The 20,492-nt window shown below is 38.8% G+C and overlaps 1 protein-coding gene across 1 annotated transcript in view; it reads left to right on the forward strand.

The window, feature by feature from the left end:
• MED14 (mediator complex subunit 14) overlaps nt 1-20,492 on the forward strand; it is a 60,233-nt gene that overhangs the window by 26,972 nt on the left and 12,769 nt on the right. Inside the window, exons 13-23 of the mRNA XM_052663015.1 lie at nt 435-594; nt 3,571-3,765; nt 4,164-4,298; nt 7,052-7,128; nt 10,900-11,060; nt 11,171-11,317; nt 11,991-12,082; nt 12,823-12,975; nt 13,192-13,461; nt 16,712-16,852; nt 18,393-18,504. Of these exons, the coding sequence (XP_052518975.1) occupies nt 435-594; nt 3,571-3,765; nt 4,164-4,298; nt 7,052-7,128; nt 10,900-11,060; nt 11,171-11,317; nt 11,991-12,082; nt 12,823-12,975; nt 13,192-13,461; nt 16,712-16,852; nt 18,393-18,504 (1,643 nt within the window). The remainder of the gene's footprint in view (nt 1-434; nt 595-3,570; nt 3,766-4,163; nt 4,299-7,051; nt 7,129-10,899; nt 11,061-11,170; nt 11,318-11,990; nt 12,083-12,822; nt 12,976-13,191; nt 13,462-16,711; nt 16,853-18,392; nt 18,505-20,492) is intronic.

Consider the following 20,492-nt stretch of genomic DNA (forward strand, 5'->3'; position numbering starts at 1 on the left):
CTGGAGATCTCCAGTGATAACCAGGAAAATGAGATACTTTTATATTTATTTATTGTTCTATTTTGGTTTATAAACACTTCAGGCATTTTATAAAAGATGTTGAGATTAGTTTGTGTTGTCTTATAAACCACAGGAGATCTTTCATCTCCTATAATAAACTGATACTTTCTCAGCCTTAATACTAGTGGATTCTACCTTATAACTAATTAAGGTCATTCACACTGCAGCTTAAACTCTTTAAACTAAAATTAGTGGTCCAGTACAAGATTAGAGAAATGATTCATCATTATGGTCATATGTCCTTTTAGTAGTTCAGTTAAGTTTCATATATTAATTGGTTTTTTAGTGGGTTTTAATAATCTATTTGTAAAACAGTAGCACACAGTTAATCAGAAGTCTGATTTTGTGATGTGGATGATCTCTTTTAAACTAAGGTTTTGGCTTGGACAGCAGCGTTGCAAACAATCTATAAAACACCTGCCTACAATAACCAGTGAAACATTGCAGCTGTCCAATTATTCAACTCATCCCATAGGAAACCTTTCTAAGAATAAGCTGTTTGTCAGACTTACCCGTCTTCCACAATACTACATTGTAAGTATGCAAAGGGGTGATTTTGGTGATTGAATTCAATAATTCTATTTGTATCTTGAATCATTTATTGTTTAATTTGCAAATGTATTTTTTATTGGATATTTGAATTTTGTATAATGATTCTGAAGCCAAGAGAGGGGAGAGTTGGTAGGGATGGGGCAGAGAGAAAATCTTATCTGTAGGAAATAATACAATGATTAGGCGGGTTTGGGGAATATAAGGTATGCCCCGTCCCGCAACCCAGGATCTGTCCTATAGTGAGGCCTAGTTTCTGCTTGGAATTAGGCATCTCCTCTATGTAAAAAAAAAAATTTGAAAGCAACTATTGTGAAGATTTGGAGATGTTTTGGTGTCAGATAAACTTGTTTGGTTTTAATCAAGTGTTAGCTTGCATAATGCTGCTTTTTAAACATGATGGACTAAATTAGCTTTATTTTCTCATCCTTAATTGAAGGTATATGTATCCATTTTGTTGATTGCATGTACTTTTCAGTACACAGTAAAACCCTCATTTTTTCACCCTTTCTAGATTTTTCTAGTAGTTTCTTTCAGATTATTGAACTGGTTAAAATTTGCAAGAGCTTGAAATATGTACTCATATGTTTCATAAATGTATTTCCTGCATGTAGAAGTTTTTGTGTACACCAAGTAGATACTTTTGGCTAAGATTCTAAGGTGTTTGGAAAACTTAATTCAATGGGAGTGAATTTTTTTGAAGCTTTAAGCTGTACTTTTAAAAAGATACTATCATCAAAAGGTACTCTGTGTAGCCTGATATATCTTAAGTTAGGGTTACTTATGTTGACAAATAAGTCTGTCATTGATATGAATTCACTGTTTTCTGAATTGTAAAGCCCCAGCTGTGGAGCTGGATTTGGCATGTGACAGGATTGTTGTTTCAGTTCTCCATGTGCTGCCTGATCTACATGTATTTTCTGACTTTATTTAGTATCAACAAAATGCCAGGCTTTCAGTTTCAATAACTAGTGGTTTATTATAAAGCAATAATTTGTTTCACATGGTTTAGACCAAACTGAATGTATATCACGCTTCATCCTTCTCACTTAGGAGTACATAATAGTGGTGAAAACTACCATAGCCTTTAAGAAGAATAGAGGAAAGTCTTATTGCCCTTAAATGTCTTTGCTATTTTACTTTTGCTGGCTTTATTAAGATATAATTTACACACAGTAAAAATTCAGACTTTTAAGTGTCTGGAGTTTAATAAATGCATACAGTTTTGTAACTGCCATCTTAGTAAGACACAAAAGCTATCCGTCACCTGCTAGAATTCTTCATGCTTCCTCTCTATAATCAGACTTTCCATCTACTCTCTCTAGTGACCACTGACCTGTTTTTTGTCTCTACAGTTTAGCCTTTCAGTCGTTTCTTTCACTTGGCATAATGCCTTTGATTTTCATCCATATTGTTGTATTTACAATAGTTCATTCTTTTTATTGCTAAGTAGTGTTCCGTGGTATGAATGTATCACAGTTTGTTTAGCCTCTCGTCGAAGGCCATCTGCATTGTTTCTAGTTTTGGGCAGTTGTGAATAAAGCTGCTATAAGTATTTGCATATAGATTTTTTTGGTGATTTCTTTTGGATAAGTAAAAGTGGGAATGTTGGGTCACACACTAAGTGTATGTTTGGCTTTATAAGAAACTGCTAAACTGTTCTCCAAAGTGGCCAGACCATTTGCATTCCTGCCAGCAATACGTGAGAATTTGTAGTTGCTCTGCATTCTTGCCAGTACTTGTTATTGCGATTTTTTTTTTTTAAAGTTAGCCATTCTGATAGATGTGTAGTGGTATCTTATTGTAGTCTTAATTTACGCTGCCTTGATGACTGATGATATTGAATATCTTTTCATCTGCTGATTTGCCGTCCATATATCTTAGGTGAAGTTCCATTTTACTTTTAATTCATTTCCTCAGTGTTGATTCTTAGGTGTTGGCCAAACAATTTCCTGAAGAGACTATGTGGGGAGGTGTAGGGTAGAGAGAGGAGAGAGACAGGAACAGAGACAGATAAGTGTGTGTTGGTCAAGAGCCCTGTACAGTGGCATTTATTTCTTTCACTCAAGTATTTAGGGGACTCTTCTTAAATTTTAGGTAGACCTTGACAATAGTAAGCCTCTATAGTGAGAGCAAGGTCTCTGGATCCAGACTTCTAGGATCAAAGCGTGAGTCTGTCACTTCTTAGCGCTGAGACCTTTGACAATTAATCTAAGCTTTTTGTGCCTAACTTTATCAGAAAAGTGAAGATAAGAATCCCTACTTCATTGAGTTACTGGGATTAAATGTGTTAACATCTGTCAAGTACTTAGGAGAGTAATAGGGCTTCCCTGGTGGCTTAGCTGGTAAAGAATCTGCCTCCAATGCGAGAGACCTGGGTTTGATTCCTGGATTGGGAAGATACCCTGGAGAAGGGAACGGCTACCCACCCCGGTATTCTGGTCTGAAGAATTCCATGAACTGAATTTCATACCCTGGAGAAGGGAACGGCTACCCACCCCAGTATTCTGGTCTGAAGAATTTCATGAACTGAATTTCATGAACTGAATAGACCATGGGGTCCCAAAAGAGTCAGAGCAACTTTCAAACAGCTGAGCAGCTTTCACTTACTTCACTCACTAGGAGAGTACGTGGCGCATGATAAACTCCATCGGTATTAACTATTGTTCATGTTCTTGTTATCCTCATCCTCATAGTGACTGTATATTTCAGTTGAAAAATCAGGGTTTATTTTTATATCCTTCCAAGTATGAGATACAGTTGTCATTTTTTTTTCATCATTGTTCTTTAGTCTGATCTGTTTTTTAGAAAACAAATTACATATTTAATTGCAGTGCTTTTTTTGAGATCATGACTGATTTGTCCTTAATTCTGAGCCCTACTTGATACAAGGAGGAAAATATTCAACACTTAACAGTTAGTTATGTCTCTGAGTCTCATTTCTGATTTGGACCTTTTTAGGTTGTAGAGATGTTGGAAGTTCCCAACAAACCCACACAACTGTCGTACAAGTACTACTTCTTGTCTGTGAATGCAGTGGATCGTGAAGACAGCCCTCTCATGGCCCTCTTGCTGCAGCAGTTTAAGGAAAACCTCCAGGAATCAGTTTATCGTACAAAAAATGGGAAACAGCCTAGAACCAGTACCAAGCGCAAGGTACGTTCACAAACAGAAATGAGCCCAGGGTTTGTGTCTATTAACTTTGCTGTACTCTTTTAACTATTTTTAAATGGGAAAGAATTAAGTATGGTTTTTAAGAGGCTGGTCAACAATAAGGTTTAGGTAACAAATGTTTACACATTCTTGAAAATGCTTCTCCTTTAATTAATAATTAATTGTACACTCTTTCCCACAAGGCAGCTGGTTAAGTACATAATATTTACTACTAAATTTCCAGTGTTTAGGTCAGTATTTGCTCAGTAAACATTTGTTGAATGAATTAAGGTTTGTTTTGGTTAACTTTGACTTTTGTTATAGTAGTCCAAGTGCTTAACTGATTGCATCACATACTTTTTCTTTTTTTAACCCACTTGTGTTCTTCACTTAAATTCTAGTTGTCTGATGATGTATGTCCGGTAGAATCCAAGAAAACCAAACGATCAGGAGAAATGCGTGCCTTCAATAAAGTTCTAGCTCACTTTGTCGCTATGTGTGATACAAACATGCCATTTGTAGGACTTCGGTTGGAGGTAATTTTTTGGAACAATTTTGGGTACCCAAAGAGTAATGTTTTAAATGCCTTGCTAAAGCTACATGAATTCCATTAGGAGAACCAGATGGTTGTGATCTTATTTATTTGGGGAGGGTTGGGGTTGAAATCACAACATCTCATGGTATACATGTATACCATGAAATTATTAAATTACTTATCTCTGATTCCAAATTGTAGGCCTTCTGTTCTTTGTGGAAATGGGAAGTAAATTCTTCCAAGTTAAAAAAAAAAATAAAGACAACTTTTGAGAACCTTACTTGTATACCTCGAAGGAGCATTATTTACCTTTTTTAAAGAGATGGTTAATAGTTAAAGGGGTTGCTTATTTTTCAGTTGGTGAAGCTCTACATATTGCTTACTAATAAAACTGGGTTCCTTTGTGAGAAGCAGGTCAGAAAGAGTATTAAACTAAGTTTTTACTTTTTTCCCATGGAAGAAGCAATAGACTTAGCCCCAGTTAGTGTCTTTCAAGAGTACACAATTGTGTGATATTCAGCATGATCCCCAAGCATGAAAGGAAAGGGAGGTAACAGAACCTGCATTTTTGTATTTCCAAAAAGGGCTTTGGCCAAGGATTGGCAACAATTAAAAAGTAATACATGAAAATCTTAATTATTTCCCTCTAGTTTAAAGTTTTACTTTTTGTAAGACTCCTCCCTTCTGTAAATTATTGGTGATGAAGGAAAGACCTAGAAATGTGGAAGTGGATTGTTTGTTAGGCTGATGATAATAGTCTTGGGAAGACTTGTTGAAAACACTCTGATGCTTTAGAGCAGGAATCAGCAGACTTTTTCTATCAAGGGGCAGATGGTAAATATTTTAGGCCTTGTGGGTCATTTATTGTTGTTGTTGAGTCACTAAGTTTTGTCCAACTCTTTGCGACCCCATGGACTGCAGCACGCCAGTCTTCCCTGTCCTTTGCCATCTCCTAGAGTTTGCTCAAACTCATGTCCATTGAGATGGTGATGCCATCCAACCATCTTGTCCTCTGTCATCCCCTTCTCCTTTTGCTTTCAATCTTTCCCAGCATCAGGATCTTTTTGACTGAGTCAGCTCTTCGCATCAGGTGGCCAAAGTATTGGAGCTTCAGCATCAGTCCATCTCTTTTTTAGCTCTTCAGTTCTGCTGTTGTAGTGTGAACCAGCCATAGTTGATATTTAAACAAATGAGTGTGGCTGTGTTCCAATAAAACTTTATTTACCAAAACAGGCAGTGGCTAGATTTGGCCCATGAGCTATGGTATGCCAGTTGCTGCTTTATAGGGCTTCAGGATCTAAAGGCAGAAAATAAGGTGTGAAATTCTGAGGAGCAGCAGTAGCCCAGAAAATCCAAGCCCAGAAATAGGTGACTAAAGTAGAAACTCATGTCCTCGATGTCCCAGCTGCTACAACTGTGAGCCTGATGAGTGTCCTCTTGTCTGGAAACTGTCCAGAGCTCCTACAGTGTCTGTGCTTCCAACTATTTGACTCTGTTGTTGGGGTTTTTCATCATGCTACATGGATTGATTGGGCTTCCCTGATGGCTCAGACAATAAAGAATCTGCCTGCAATGAGGGAGACCTGGGTTCAATCCGTGGGTTCGGAAGATCCCCTAGAGGAGGGCATGGCAACCCACTCCAGTATTCTTGCCTGGAGAATCCATGGAAAGAGGAGTCTGGCAGGCTACAGTCCATGGGGTCGCAAAGAGCTGGACATGACTGAGTGACCAAGCACAACCCGTGGGTGGATTACATGAATGTCATTCAGTTACTCCCTTGCAGTGGAATGGGAGGCTACATGATACCCAGGGGGAATGCCTCAGTCATTGTCTGCTCTCATCCTCATTACCCACAGGCCAGAAGTTGCAAAAGCTTGTGTCTTTGTAGTGCCCATATAGACACCTGTAAGCGTATTGGCCTCTTTTCTCCTTCTCTGTGTTCCTGTACCTGTTGCACATGTAGGCTATTCAACATTCTGTAGTACTCTATTGAACTCAGTTAAGCTCTTAAAAACTTTCTCTTCTCTCATTGAAAAAGATGATAAAGGCAAAAGCAAGCACATTTTCTGCTTAAGGTAATTTACACTGAGATGTGAATAACTAAATCTGATCTTAGCAGGAATGTTGATATTTGTGATCCATAGAACAGAGGCAGTGTTTTTGAGCTCTCCCACACTTTGCTGTCTTTTGAATCTGGGGCCCTAGTTCATGGTCAGCAGCTGTTTTTCTACACCTCTGCTCTTCCCAGGCCCAAAGAGCAGGGCTCAGTGATATGCTTAAGGCTGCCTTAAATCCTTTCTGGGATAAGGTGGATATAAATATATAGTCTGTCAGAGAAGACCTGGAAATATCTGCTTGAAGGCAAGTGTGTTCCTCTGCTAGGTGACTAGAATGACTTCCCAGCATACCCAAATAACCTGTAGTTCCACTGACTGGGTCTCTGGGTAAATGCATCAACTGAAAATCTTTTCTTTTCGAGTTTCACAGAGGAAATAGTTATTTAAAAAAATGTATTCCAGAAAAGTTATAAACTGAAAAATACTTTTTGTGATTAAAAATGAGATGTGGCTATGACTCATACTTTGTTTTCAGATAGACGTTAATTGCATCATGCAAGGAAACCAGTCTTACTTAGTTCCCCAGGAAATCAGATGAGGGGGGACAATGCTCACGACTCTAGAACAGATGCCATGAGAAGAGAGACAATAGTACTTAGAAAAGTGGTCTCATATAACTGTACCTTTCTCTTTCCAGTTGTCCAATCTGGAGATTCCACATCAAGGAGTGCAAATGGAAGGTGATGGCTTCAGCCACGCAATTCGCTTACTGAAGTAAGTCCCTGTCATGCGTCTGATATGGTGCCACACACTGCAGCCATATCGCCAGTGCTACTCCTGCGAGTCAGCATGAAGCAGAGTTCAGAATCTGCGGATGTCACAGGTTTCTGTATGGAATTACACAGTCTAGGAGAGGATTCTCTTTTACCTGCGAAGTGGGCATCCAGCACCTGTTGGTATTTTAGGATGTCCTTCCCCTGGCTTTCTTTCTTCATTCAGCAGATGTTTTCTGAGTATATGTGTCAGGCTTGAATTCTGATAGAGCCCTTCAGGATGCTGTGGGTTCACATAGCAGGGGGATCTGGGCTAGTTTGAAAATCAGGAAGGGTATCCCCACAGAAGTACCAGCTGTACCTGGACTGAAGGAAAGGTGAGAATTAGCCAGAGGAAAGGGAGCTACACTGGGAGTGGGTGTCCCAACCAGAAGGAGTAACTGCTAAAATGAAGGCTTAGAGGGGAGAGAAAGCTCGGCATCCTGGAACTGAAAGAAGTAGGGCATGGCAGGAATTAGGGGAGATGAGCCTGCAGATGTACACAGGAAGGGTCAGATCCTATAGGGCCTTGGTGTAAATGTCCTTAAGGAATTCACTTTATCCGAATGGCAGTAAGTGGCCATCAGATGGTTTTAAGCAGAAACTGACATCATTCGATAGGTGTTTTTTTTTTTCTTTTTTTGAAAGCTCGCCCTGATAGCAACATGGAGAATAAATGGGAGAGGAACAACACTGAAGTAGAAAAACCAGTTGCTGAAATGGTTCACACCAGAGTTGTTGGTAGCTTGGACCAGGGCAAGTTCCATAAAGACTTAGGGGATGAAGTCTTTATAAGTGATACTGAAAGAGAGAGAGAGAGAATAGAAGGTGGCAGAGATGACTCTTAGTTTTATCTTGGGCAGATGATGGACGGTGGTGGTGTTTATTGAGACAAGGGAATGAAGATGTGAGTTTGAAGAGGTTTTGCTAAGTTTGAGGTGTCTAGACATCTCTTTGGGCAGGCAAGGATGTGTCTCAAACTCAGGTGACAGGTCTGGGCAGGGGAAATAGATGAGTCACTACCAAGGTGGAAGTAATTAAACTGGGATAGTAACTTAGATCACTGGGAAAAAGTACATGGTAGGAGATGTGCAGAGGGCTTGGTTCTAAATGGGTAGAGGACTAGGGGCCAGTGGATGCTTAGAGGGAAAACTAAGGCAGCATGTGTGATTTATGAGTTGACCAGGATGGGCTTGCAAAGCTCAAATGCCATTTTTAAAAGGTCAGCCTTTTTGGTGCAGAAAGCAGTTTTCTTTTTTGCATTTGTATTGTTTCTTAGATGTTGCTTAATAATATACACCACAGAAGCAATTTTTATTTATTGAATTTCTCTGTCTACCAAGACATGACGGCTCTGCAGTTTGAGCCAGCAGGAATCAATTTGTAACCAGTTTGTTGCTTGCAAATCAGTTTGTCCTGTGGAAGATGGGAAGGTCTAGCAGATAGCATGCACTCCACCCACGTGTCGTGGTGCTTACTTTAGATAAAGAGTTGAAGAACTAGAAAAGCTGCCCTGCCTGGCTACCATAGTGCCATGTCCACAAAATGATTTCTAGAGAGCGAGCTGGTTTTACAATAGACATCAAAAGGAAATGTAATACTTTTAGTTTATTTGCCTTTGGTTTTATATTACTGCTGCCTAAAATATGGGGTGTTTCTTTTTACTCTTCTTGACAATTGCAGATTAATAGATGATAACATTTGTGTTCTCTTATTTTTTCATGTTTTACAGCAATCTTAAAATGTCCTGCTCTCAGCATTTTTATGAAAGAAATTTCAGTCCCCTTTCTTCTTGTGCTCAAGAGAATTCATTATAGTCCTTACCTAGAAAGAAAGCACTTCATATTTTTAAATTTTCCTTTCACAGTAATTTTTAAGAAAGTTTTTACTATATCCTGGCTATTGTTTTCTTTATTTAAAACTTAGGAAAATATATAGAAACAGATAAAGAGATCTGTTTGTCTGGCACATGATGTCCATTATTGGGGGTATTTTCTTCATAGGTGTGAAGAAGGAAAAAAATAATGTCTAAATATGATTTTATTAAAATCTGGTCTAGATCTAATTATTAAGTAATTGCTTTAATACATTTAATCTTCAGAAACTTTTAAGCTTTTAGTCCTAGGTATTTTCATATTAAGTGGAAATATGAGTAGATACTCCAAAGCTTTAAAACTGAGCACATTTTTCTCCTCTTTTGCTAAAGATGTAGTCTGTTCTTCAACTTATCTCCATGAAAATCTGTTGAGCAGGTCTCCTTGCTGTATTTCTGAAAATATCATGGTAAACACCTTAGGCTGCTCTGGTTCATGGAGCTGTTGCCTTGTGCAGATTCAAAAGAGCCTTGATCACACCACACAGATGACACAAGTCTCGAGAGCAGCATGCTTGCAGTGCCTGGTTATGAGCTCTTGAGCAAACTTTCCACCCTTTTTGCTCTCTTAAATTGTTTATTCTAGGTCAGTGGTTCTCAACCTCAGAACAATTTTCCCTGCCAGGGAACATTTAGCAATGTTTGGAGATATTCTTGGTTATTATTGACTGAGAAGGGGTGGGAGATGCTACTGGCACCTGGTAGATAGAGGCCAAGGCTGCACAGGACAACCGCCCCCCAACAACAAAGAATTCTCCCTCCCAGAAAGTCAGTATTGCTGACATTGAGGAGTCCTGTTTTAGGTGTTTTTAAGAGGCCTGAACCTAAATTCCATATTTCTAGTTATGTTTGTTGTTTTTTGCCTTAGATTTTGATAATAATTATATCAAATCTGATTAACTCCTCTTTCTTTCCTATGAGTTAAAGGATAGTGTGTAATTAAATATTATCTCATTATTTCATCCAGTACTGAAAAAACTGCTAAAATATATTACCTCATAATGTTTTATGACAAAATAGTTCATAAAGCTGCAAGAGGAGAAGAGATAGATGGGTATTTTAAAACACCAAAGCTAATACATTCCTCTTATATATGTGGTATATATAAGAGACAGTATGTATGGTAAATGAATTTATACATGAATAGCTCCATCACAATGAGTTGCCTCTACAGTGGAGGAGGGGAAATAATGAAATAATTAGGCGGGGGAGATAATGAACCTGAAATTTTGTCATGGTGGTTAGTGATTAAGACTTGGTTTTACTGCAAGGAGAAACTTAACATATCTGAATACCTGCTGAACCAACCACTGTAAGCACTTTATATATATGTTTCATCATGTTTTAAAATCAGTGACCCAGAAGGTAATTATGTATCTTCATTTTATACTTGCAAAACAAATTCAGAGAGGGTGAATGTGGCTGAGCCAGAATTAGGATGCAGGTGCCTGATTCCAGAGCCTTGTCCTTTTCACTAGATCATGCTGCCTTCAAAGTCTGGTCTTAAAATATTTTGTTCTCCTTAACTTTTCCTTGAGGATATTCTAGGTAGATTTCGTAGAAAGCCAGCATATTTGATTTTCTGAGAAATTGTGGTCTTTTCTAATAACCAGATTAACGACAAAGGCAAACATCACCATTAAAATGAGAGTCCTAATCCACGTTGATAGGAATGAAAGTGGGTTAAATGCTATTAATTGTTGTGAATTGCTGTGAATTGCTTCCTCCTCTTGCAGAAGGTACCTCGTAGTAGAGTTTGAACTGAAGCTCTACTGTGATACCCTGCCTGTCATTGTGTAAATTGTGCTTTTGTCTTTCTGTGATGTGGAGTACACTTCATATGCTATCTTTCATCACCAGAATTCCTCCCTGTAAGGGTGTAAATGAGGAAACCCAAAAGGCTCTGGACCGCTCTCTCCTTGACTGCACTTTCCGATTACAAGGCAGAAATAACCGCACGTGGGTGGCAGAGCTAGTGTTTGCAAATTGCCCACTTAATGGCACTTCTACCAGGGAACAAGGTGAGATGCTTCACACACTTTTGTCTTTGCATGTTTCTATTTCTGTTTTTTTGGGTTTTTTTTTTTTTTTTAGTATTGATTCCTATTAATCTTCTCTCTTAATCTTGTAGGACCATCCCGGCATGTTTATCTGACATATGAAAACCTGTTGTCTGAACCTGTTGGTGGTAGAAAAGTGGTTGAAATGTTCCTTAATGATTGGAATAGCATTGCACGATTATATGAGTGTGTGTTGGAATTTGCACGTTCTCTACCAGGTACAAGTGATCATCTTGTGGGGGAGGGCAGGTATCCCTCCCTGTGCCAATGCCTTTGGAGGAAGTAAAACATGTACATTGTTAAAAAAAAAAATCCTGAGGCAAAAGTTTTCTGTTTTACCTCCGACTTAGTTTCCTTCCCCAGGAGACAGCTACTGTTACAATTTGTATATATTCAGAAATATTTACACAAAGGTATACAAGATTATAGTAGTGCTTATTGAGAATTTATTAGGTGCCGTAAATGTAGTAACAACTTTGCTTGTATTAACTCATTCATTCCTCACAGTAACCCTATGAGGGAAGTAATTTACCATTCCTCGTGTCAGAAATGAAGACAACAAATCAGAGACTTAAGAAACTTGCTGAAGTTCACATAGCTAGTAAAAGACAGGGCTGGAATTGGAACCCCTGAACCACTGTGCTTCAGTACATCTCCCCCACTGCCCAGCTCTGCCCCTGTCTGTCTAAATGGAAATTTGAGCCTACTAACTATTTATGCTGTTGATCTTTTTTTGTTTTATTTCTCTTTCTTTATAACCTAGTTTAAAAAAAAGAGAGAGACCTTTCTATCTAGGCATATAATATTACCAAGATCTCTTCTTTTTCACATATATATTTTAAAGTTTTGCATGTATAATCTTAAATTCCTTTTTGTTTTCTTTCTGTTTAGACATACCCACTCATCTAAACATTTTCTCAGAAGTTCGTGTTTATAATTACCGAAAACTTATCTTGTGTTACGGAACCACCAAGGGAAGTTCAGTAAGTTTATGAATTACTTAAAACTAAAGTTCCTTTTGTAAGTCTTTTTAAAAAATCAAGAACTCAATAGTTATGAAAACTTCCTTGAAATAATTGAGGCTACAAGTAAAAATTAGGGATAAAATGATATTTTTAAATACTTTGTTATAGTATTTTGTAATGGTTAACTCTTAAAAATTGAAAACAAAAATTATACCCTCTTAAGAGTGTGTATTCATAAAGAGTTTTGGCAACGTAATGTACTTTTGGTATTTGTGTTTCTTTCTTCACTGATTTCAAATCTACTTAGCAGCGTGATTACTATAATGAAGATTATGTACAAATGGTCTTGAACAGTACGGTATGTCTACGCTTTTAGTCACATGATTGTTAACATTATTTGATCCTATATTAATCTTGAAGGTATTCCCCATAATCTGTAGTTCTTATTTTTCCCCCACCCCATATGTAAAGTCCTAGAAATTTAGTATACAAATTTCAGCTATCTAGTTTCTTTCTGAACTCTTCCACATAAAGTAATATCAGAAATTTAGTAGAAGTGGGCTAACACACACGCTCAGTGAATGTACTGATCCATAGTGACAGCACATCCGGAATTTACAGAGTCTAATCTTAACAAGTTGCTTCCCAAAAAGACCTTATTTAGATCTTTGGCATTTTGCCTTAGTGTTTAAAGATTATTTTTTCTTCTCCTTGTATCTTCCTTTCTTGGTTTCTGAAACATAATCTTTTTGATTTAGATTAGTATCCAGTGGAATTCCATTCATCAGAAATTTCACATTTCTTTGGGAACTGTGGGTCCAAACTCAGGATGCAGTAACTGTCACAATACCATTCTCCATCAGCTTCAAGAAATGTTCAACAAAACACCAAATGTGGTTCAGTTATTACAGGTAATTAACTTTATTTTCTGTTTAAAAATAAGACTCTGTGTGTCATATAAAACTCCTCAAAAAATCATGTGGACTTAATTCATCTTTAATGATGAACGTTTTTACCGAATGTGCCAGAAGGAGATTGTCTCATTGTGATGATTTTTACCTTGAAGATTCTGAGGTTTTAGCATCTGTACAGAAACTGGCTGCTCTCACTGTGTTTGTTCCTTGTAGGTACTGTTTGATACTCAGGCACCGTTGAATGCCATCAACAAACTGCCCACTGTGCCGATGTTGGGCTTGACCCAGAGAACCAACACTGCCTACCAGTGCTTCTCCATCCTACCACAGTCGTCCACCCACATCCGACTGGCCTTCAGGAACATGTATTGCATTGATATATACTGCCGAAGTCGAGGTGTTGTGGCAATACGGGATGGGGCCTATAGTCTTTTCGATAATAGCAAGTTAGTTGAAGGTTTTTATCCTGCACCAGGACTCAAGGTAATGGACTTTAGTGTTGCAGAATTACTAAATATAAATGGGATCCCTAAAACAATTCCTTTGAGAGGGAAATAATGAGGGAAAGCATCAATTTCCTGTTTAAATTTTATGAGTAGCCATGTTACTACTCCCTGTAGTAGTAACTACTTCTAGTAGTAATTCATCATCTCTGTAGCTTTGTTCTGAAGGAGCTAGAAGTTCTGTGCCTATGTATATGAAATGATAAAATGTCCTTTTATTTCCTTACAATGTAATGAGTAAGGTGGAAGGTACTCAAGAGAGTCCTGTTCGCTATTTGGAGTTTCTGGGAACTTTAAAAGTAGCCTTTATCAGTGAATATTGAGAAGCTTTGAGCATCAGTTCAACTGTGAAATTTTTTTTTTTTTTAATGTAGAGTCCTAGGCCACAATCCCTGGAGATATTGGTATGATAGCTCAATTGTGTGTTCTTATAGTTTAGAGTCTAATAGTTTATATTGAAAATTAATCCCACTCTTGCTGTTCTCCTACTCTGTACAGTTCACACCTTTACCTCTAAATAGCATTCTTTCATTGCTCTTTGTTGACTTCTTCAGTTCAGTCGCTCAGTCGTGTCAGACTCTTTACAACCCCATGAATCGCAGCACGCCAGGCCTCCCTGTCCATCACCAACTCCCAGACTTTACTCAAACTCATGTCCACCGAGTCAGTGATGCCATCCAGCCATCTCATCCTCTGTTGTCCCCTGTTGACTTCTTAGTTAAGGGCATTATCTGACTCTAATGGAAGATGAGGATTTAATTCTTTTTTAGCTCTTTCTTGTATACCCCTTCCACTTTCCAGGCTACTCTCAGTACACATTTGCCTTCTTTTCCTCCAGCCTTGCAATATGGTTAGGGTAGCAGTTTCAATTAGACAATTTTTCAGTGTTCACATTATTATGAATATTATAACACTATTCTACCAAGTTTACTATGATTACTTTTTCTTTCTTGCTCAACATTTTATTTTCCTGGGAATTATTAATTTTTTTAAAATTCATAATTAATTACAATTATTAGCTCTCTCTGTATTTACCACTAACAGCCTTAAAGTCTCTCCCATGTATGTAACTCTCCCCTCAGTCTGTTCAAAAATCAGATACCTTATCAGTTTCATCTTGAAGCCATCTCTTCCACAGTCTCTGACCTCTAAACGCTCCAGACCTTTTGCCTAATTTTGATTTAGGGATCTGCAAAAACGGTGGTGAAGCAGGAGAGTCCTTCATTTCTCTTGTGTTGCTTGCCCTGTAACTTGAACCCCACTTTTTTTTCTTGGTTTACTTCATTGTTTTGGTGGAATACTCTATGTTGCTCCCTGGAGAAGATACACGGAAGGTTAATTTGAGACCTTGTGTGTTGGCAAGTGGCTTTAGTTAACCTCATCTAGTTGAGGGAGGGGCTTGATGTAGAATTCTAGATTGCAGTCATTTTCTGTAAGAATTTTGAAAGCATTGCTCCACTGTCCCCTAGCTTCTATTGTGACCATTGAGACGTTTAATCCATTCCACTTCTTCAACCTTATGTGAACAAGTGGACTCCTTCAGTCTGGAAACTTACATCCTTTTGTTCTAGGGAACTTCCTTATGCTATTCCTCAAGTCTTTTTCTTTGTGTTCTCTGTGAGCTCTTTTTGGTACCCCCGCTATTCTGATGTCGGGGATCCTGGACATATCCTCTGATTTTCTTATCTTTTCTGTTTTTTTATCTCTTTGTTTCTAGGAGATTTCCTCATTTTCCCTCCAATCCTTTTACTTTTTCGTTTCCATCAAGAACTTTTTTTGCCATCTTTTTTAGAAAAAATTCGACAGCTCTCTTTGTTTCTCAAAGTTCATTTTATGACATCTGTTCTATATGGCTACATTGTCCTCTGTTGAAGGTGACACTTGACTGTGATCTTCACTGCGGGACGATCTGCTTGGGCCATTTCATTGGGTGTAGCTCCCAGTGTCAGTAGCTTTAGATCTCTTTGTTGGGCCAGTGTGAGGACCAGGAGAAGAATATCAAAACTCTGCATAGCTGTTGTGCACTGGCTCCCAATTTTTGGCAAATAAGAGAAGGAAACTGGGATTCTCAGCATTCAATATGGAAACTTTAATCTTCGTTTTTAATATGGTACCCCAGCTCTCAATTGATCCTAGAGTCCCCGCAAATCAGAGACCTTCTGCCAAGTGGTAGAGGTCAGCTTCATTCACTGGGAGGACAGAGGCTCTGGAGGGTTTCACTGTCTTGGAAAGAGATGATCACCCAGTCCTTCTGCTTTTAGTCTCTTTCATTCTCATTTCCAGAGGTGTCTGATGCTGTCAGTTCCTGTGTATCTTGGAGATCTGGGTGGAAATAGCTTTGCTTCTTGGCTTTCCCCACTGCTTGCTTAGGAAACGACTTCCTCACATTGGATAGTTCAGTTACCATTCAGCCATCTGTTCTGCAGCCTCCTAGAATTTGTTGCTATTTCTCTCTTATCCCATTCTTTCTGTCTTTGTGACTTTTGCTTAAAAAAATTTTTTAGGAGTTTCAGGGGGTTGTTGAGAGAAGATGAAATCAGTATTGTGAATAATCTATTACCTTTACTTAGAAGTCAGACTTATGTACCTTTAAAAGCTTTTCAGTAATTCTGATAAGTTTATAATCTATATTTTTGAAGATTGGGCAGGTAGAGGGTATTAAAAAGAATCTGTGATTGAGACACAAATTCTGGTAGCCTCACCTAATTTTTGATGACATACTCTATAAAACACACGCTTATCCCATTCTTGATAGTTCAAGATTGTTACATAAAATAAAAAGGAAAAAGATGGCTTCATTTCTTTATTCAGTTTTCCTCTTTCATATTTGCTGGCTTAAAAAGTGAGAACTCTCACCAAACAGGAAATTTTCCAAGTCATTGAAGTTGTTTACATGCCTACCATGCAACTTTTTATTCTTTTCCACATTTCTGATTCAGAAATTAATAAAATATTTTGACCAGGATGTACTTCTTTCTTTAACTTTTGTTCACATAACAGCACTTAGATTTTTTTATTGTTGTGTTTAACCATTTTCCTCAATTTTCCCTCTTTCCTTCAAAACAATGACTGTCTCTTCTAGGTTGGCCTAATGATGGTGGCCATGTGTCAAACTTGTATTTCAGAGATGGACATGATATGTTTGTTTCTATTGACACATGCTAAATGATTAAGAATATCTTACTAAAGTTAGGTAAAATAATCTAAATTTTACCTGTTTATATCCATAGACATTCCTGAATATGTTTGTTGACAGCAATCAGGATGCTCGAAGAAGGTCTGTAAATGAGGACGATAATCCCCCTTCTCCCATTGGAGGAGATATGATGGATTCTTTAATCTCACAACTCCAACCACCGCCGCAGCAACAGGTGATGTCTAACTGATACTGCACATGGCATCACATTTCTGTTACTTAACAGGTTCTACAGGCGTCTGCTCTTCTGTGTTAAAAGGCGAGGAGGTCCTTGGTGGACCCAAGATCGCCATATGAAAAATAATGACAAAGGGAGACAGGGGGAGGCTTCCAGTGAAGGGAAGGAAATAGTACCAGAGACAGCACTAACTGTAGACTCATGCACTTAAAATAATGTCGGGTGATCACCCATGAGGTCATAAAAGATGACGTCCAAATGGCCAGTAAGCACAGAAAAGGTGAACATTGTCATTGGCACCACAGAATTATACATTAAAACCATGGTGAGTTAATACCCCATACCCACAAAAATGGCTTTAAGGAAAAAAATCAGTAATCCTTGCCAACATTTGGTATCAGGACCCCTGAAACACTCACTTACTACTGGAAGGTGTATAAAATGGTACAGCTACCTTGCAGTGGTGTTTAGCAGTATTCAGAGTGCTAAAGCTGAACATTATGCATGCCTGTGATTTAACAGTTTTACTTTGGGTATATGCACAACGGAAATGCAGCCGGAGAATACAAGAATGTTCATAGCAACATTATTTATGCAAAAAATTACAAACAACCCAAATAACCGACAACAGAAGAATGAGTGAGTAAACTGGAATACGTAGAAATACTTCACAGAAAAGAAAAATGCTGTTGCTCCATGCAGCAAAACAACGGTTTTCACTGACAGTGTTGAACAAAAGAAGCCAGACACTAATGAGTATATTCAGTATTTAGATGAGATGCAAAACCAAGCTTGAGTGATGGAAGTCAGAGTACTGCTTACCTTTTGGGAGGCGATAAGAGATTTGGAAGGAGGGAGGCCTCTGGGGTTCTGGTAATGTCCATCAGTATCTTGACTTATGTGGCAGTTACATTTATAAACCCTCATCAGACTACGCATTTGTGTGCTTTGTTGTATGTGACTCATACTCTAGTTAAAAAAATACACTAGGAAGAGTTGTCCTAGGATTGTTGTTACTGGAGATGAAGGTGAAGGTGAGTAGGGACCAGGTTGAACTATCATATTTCACTGACTCTAAAATGCCACCAATGTAAGGTGCACTGTTTTTATGTCCTGCCTGAAATAGCGCTGCTAGTTCGACTGCAGCATGCCATGAATTGGAAGACATACCATAATTTCAGAGATGTTAAAATGTGGGGGGAGTTGATCTTAGAATCAGTAAAATGGTAGATAAATAATACTGATAAATCAGTGATTTGGTAGATAAAATGAGCAAAAAAAGATCTTGAGGGATAAAGTAGTGGTACTGCAAAGTTGGGAATGGGGACGTTGCTATTTTAAAACACTTTGAAAGGGCGCTTTTTAAAATTTGCAATACTGGTGTGAATTTGGGGCATTTTCACACCTCACCTTTCCTATTTGATAACCAGTGACATGTAAATGTTAATTAACACTGTAGCTCTTGATTGGGGAAAGCCACGCCCACATATGCTACATGGTTGGCCATTTTACCAACAAGGAATTTTCTTCTTTTCAGCCATTTCCAAAGCAGCCAGGATCATCAGGTGCTTATCCTCTTACTTCACCCCCTACATCTTACCACAGCACAGTCAACCAGTCTCCCTCTATGATGCATACACAGTCTCCAGGTAAGATACTAACTCTTGTCATGTGCAACTTTCAAATCCCAAATAGACACACATACAGTGAGAAATCCTACACATATAGCCTGAGACTTCAGAGAGAACTGCTTTGCTAGTCTATGGCCAGATATTTGCTCTTCATTCATTATTGCAGGGTTGTGAAATCTGTGTTTGTGATTCAGGAGCACTTTTTAAAGGTTTGAATTAAGTGGCAGAGTTGTCACCCGGAACCAGACTCATGGTGCCACTCCAGGAATCACAGCGTGATCTATGTCAGAGGTTGACACACTCAGGCCTGTGGGCCATGTCCTACCCACCACCTGCTTTTATAAATAGTTTCATGGGAACACAACCACACCCATGTATGTAGTGTGTGGGACTGCTTTCCTGCTGCGATGACTGCTTACAGAAAAGCTCCCTTACAGAAGGAGCTGACAGAGCCCCGGTGTATGTGAACGGTGCCCCGCCCTCAGAGTCAAGCAGGGCACAACCTGCTTGTACGAACAAAATGGCTCTGTGAGCAGCCTCATGAAGTGCACTGTAAAAATTGCTGGAGAATGCCAGATTTAGACTTTTAACTGAAATGTTAAAACAGTATGTTTTAAGCACTTGCTGTGTGTCTAATGCTGCTGGGTGCTGGGGATTCAGCAGTGAGCCCAATAACAGCCCTGCTCCTCAAGCTTACCCTGCTAGCTCAAGTTAGCAAGGAGGACTGGTATGAGATTTGGGGGTAGATGAGCTCTTCCCTGCTCATCAGAATTGGTGGCACCCCCGATGAAGACTTGGATCATTGTGTCACTGAAGGTTCCCAAAGGCTGAGCTGGTGGGGGACTCAGCCCCTGTGAAGTTCCAACAGTAGACAGTGTGGGGGCCTAGGGAGGAGCAGCTGGGGAGCAAGGGAGAGAATGGGAAGCGGGGACCCAGCACCCGAGGGGAGGGGGTTTCTAGGATGTGAGTTGAGACTGGTTTCGCATAGAAGGAGAGATGATTATTTTGAAATAATTATGGTAGCAGACAGTTCTATAGTGCTTCCTGTGCACCAGGCCCTGTTCTAAGTACTTTACCCCTTTAGTCTCCACAGCAAACCCGTGGGATAGGTCCTATTATTTCACATTTAACAGAGGAAAAATGAGGCATGGAGAAGTTAAGTCACTTGTACAGGTTACACAGCTAGATGTAAATATAATACTTAAAGATTAACCAAGTCAGTTAACATATTTCTTGAATGTAAATATGTTAATATTGAATTCATACTGTATTGAACTAATACTGCATTAGGTATTATATAACATTAAAAATATGAAGTTCTCTTACATAATAGTGGAGAATTTGAAAACTAACTGCTGGTATGAGGATAATTATGGTAATGTAGCAAGTATTTTAATGTTGCATTCATAGTTTTGGTAGTCATAGCCCCTGCCCTTCATAATTCTAAATTAAAGTTTGTCCTGTGGCTAAACACCATCCTTAAGCTCATGTCTCCCAGTTTTTTATATCTCCATCTAGGCCACTCTGCTAAACTCGAGTCCTATTATTTTCTAGCTATCTGTTCAGCATTTCCATGTATCGATAGATGTTTAACCAACATCTGAAACTCGGTACAGCTGAAACTAAATTCCTAACACCCTCCAGCTATTCCCACTACTGCTCCCATAGACACCCCATTTCAGCAAGTGGCAGCTTCTTCCTTCATGTTACTTGGGCCAAAGCTGTAGGAGTCGTCTTGGACTCCTTTCTCTCACATCCACAGTCAGTCAGTTACCAAATATTGTCAGCTCTGTCTTCAGACTTTATCTAGAACCTAACCACTTTTCAATGTCTCGGCCTCACCCTTTCCCGAGTCACTAACCATCTTTACCTAGGTAATTGCAGTTGCCTCTGACTGGTTTCCCTGCCCCCTGCCCTATAGTCTTGTTTTTCAGTAGCAGCTAGAATGATCCTTGGGGTACAGAAGTTAGGTCATGACTCCTCTGCTCCAAACTCTGCAGTGGCTT

This window comes from Budorcas taxicolor, chromosome X (assembly GCF_023091745.1).
Source record: "Budorcas taxicolor isolate Tak-1 chromosome X, Takin1.1, whole genome shotgun sequence".
NCBI lineage: Eukaryota > Metazoa > Chordata > Mammalia > Artiodactyla > Bovidae > Budorcas > Budorcas taxicolor.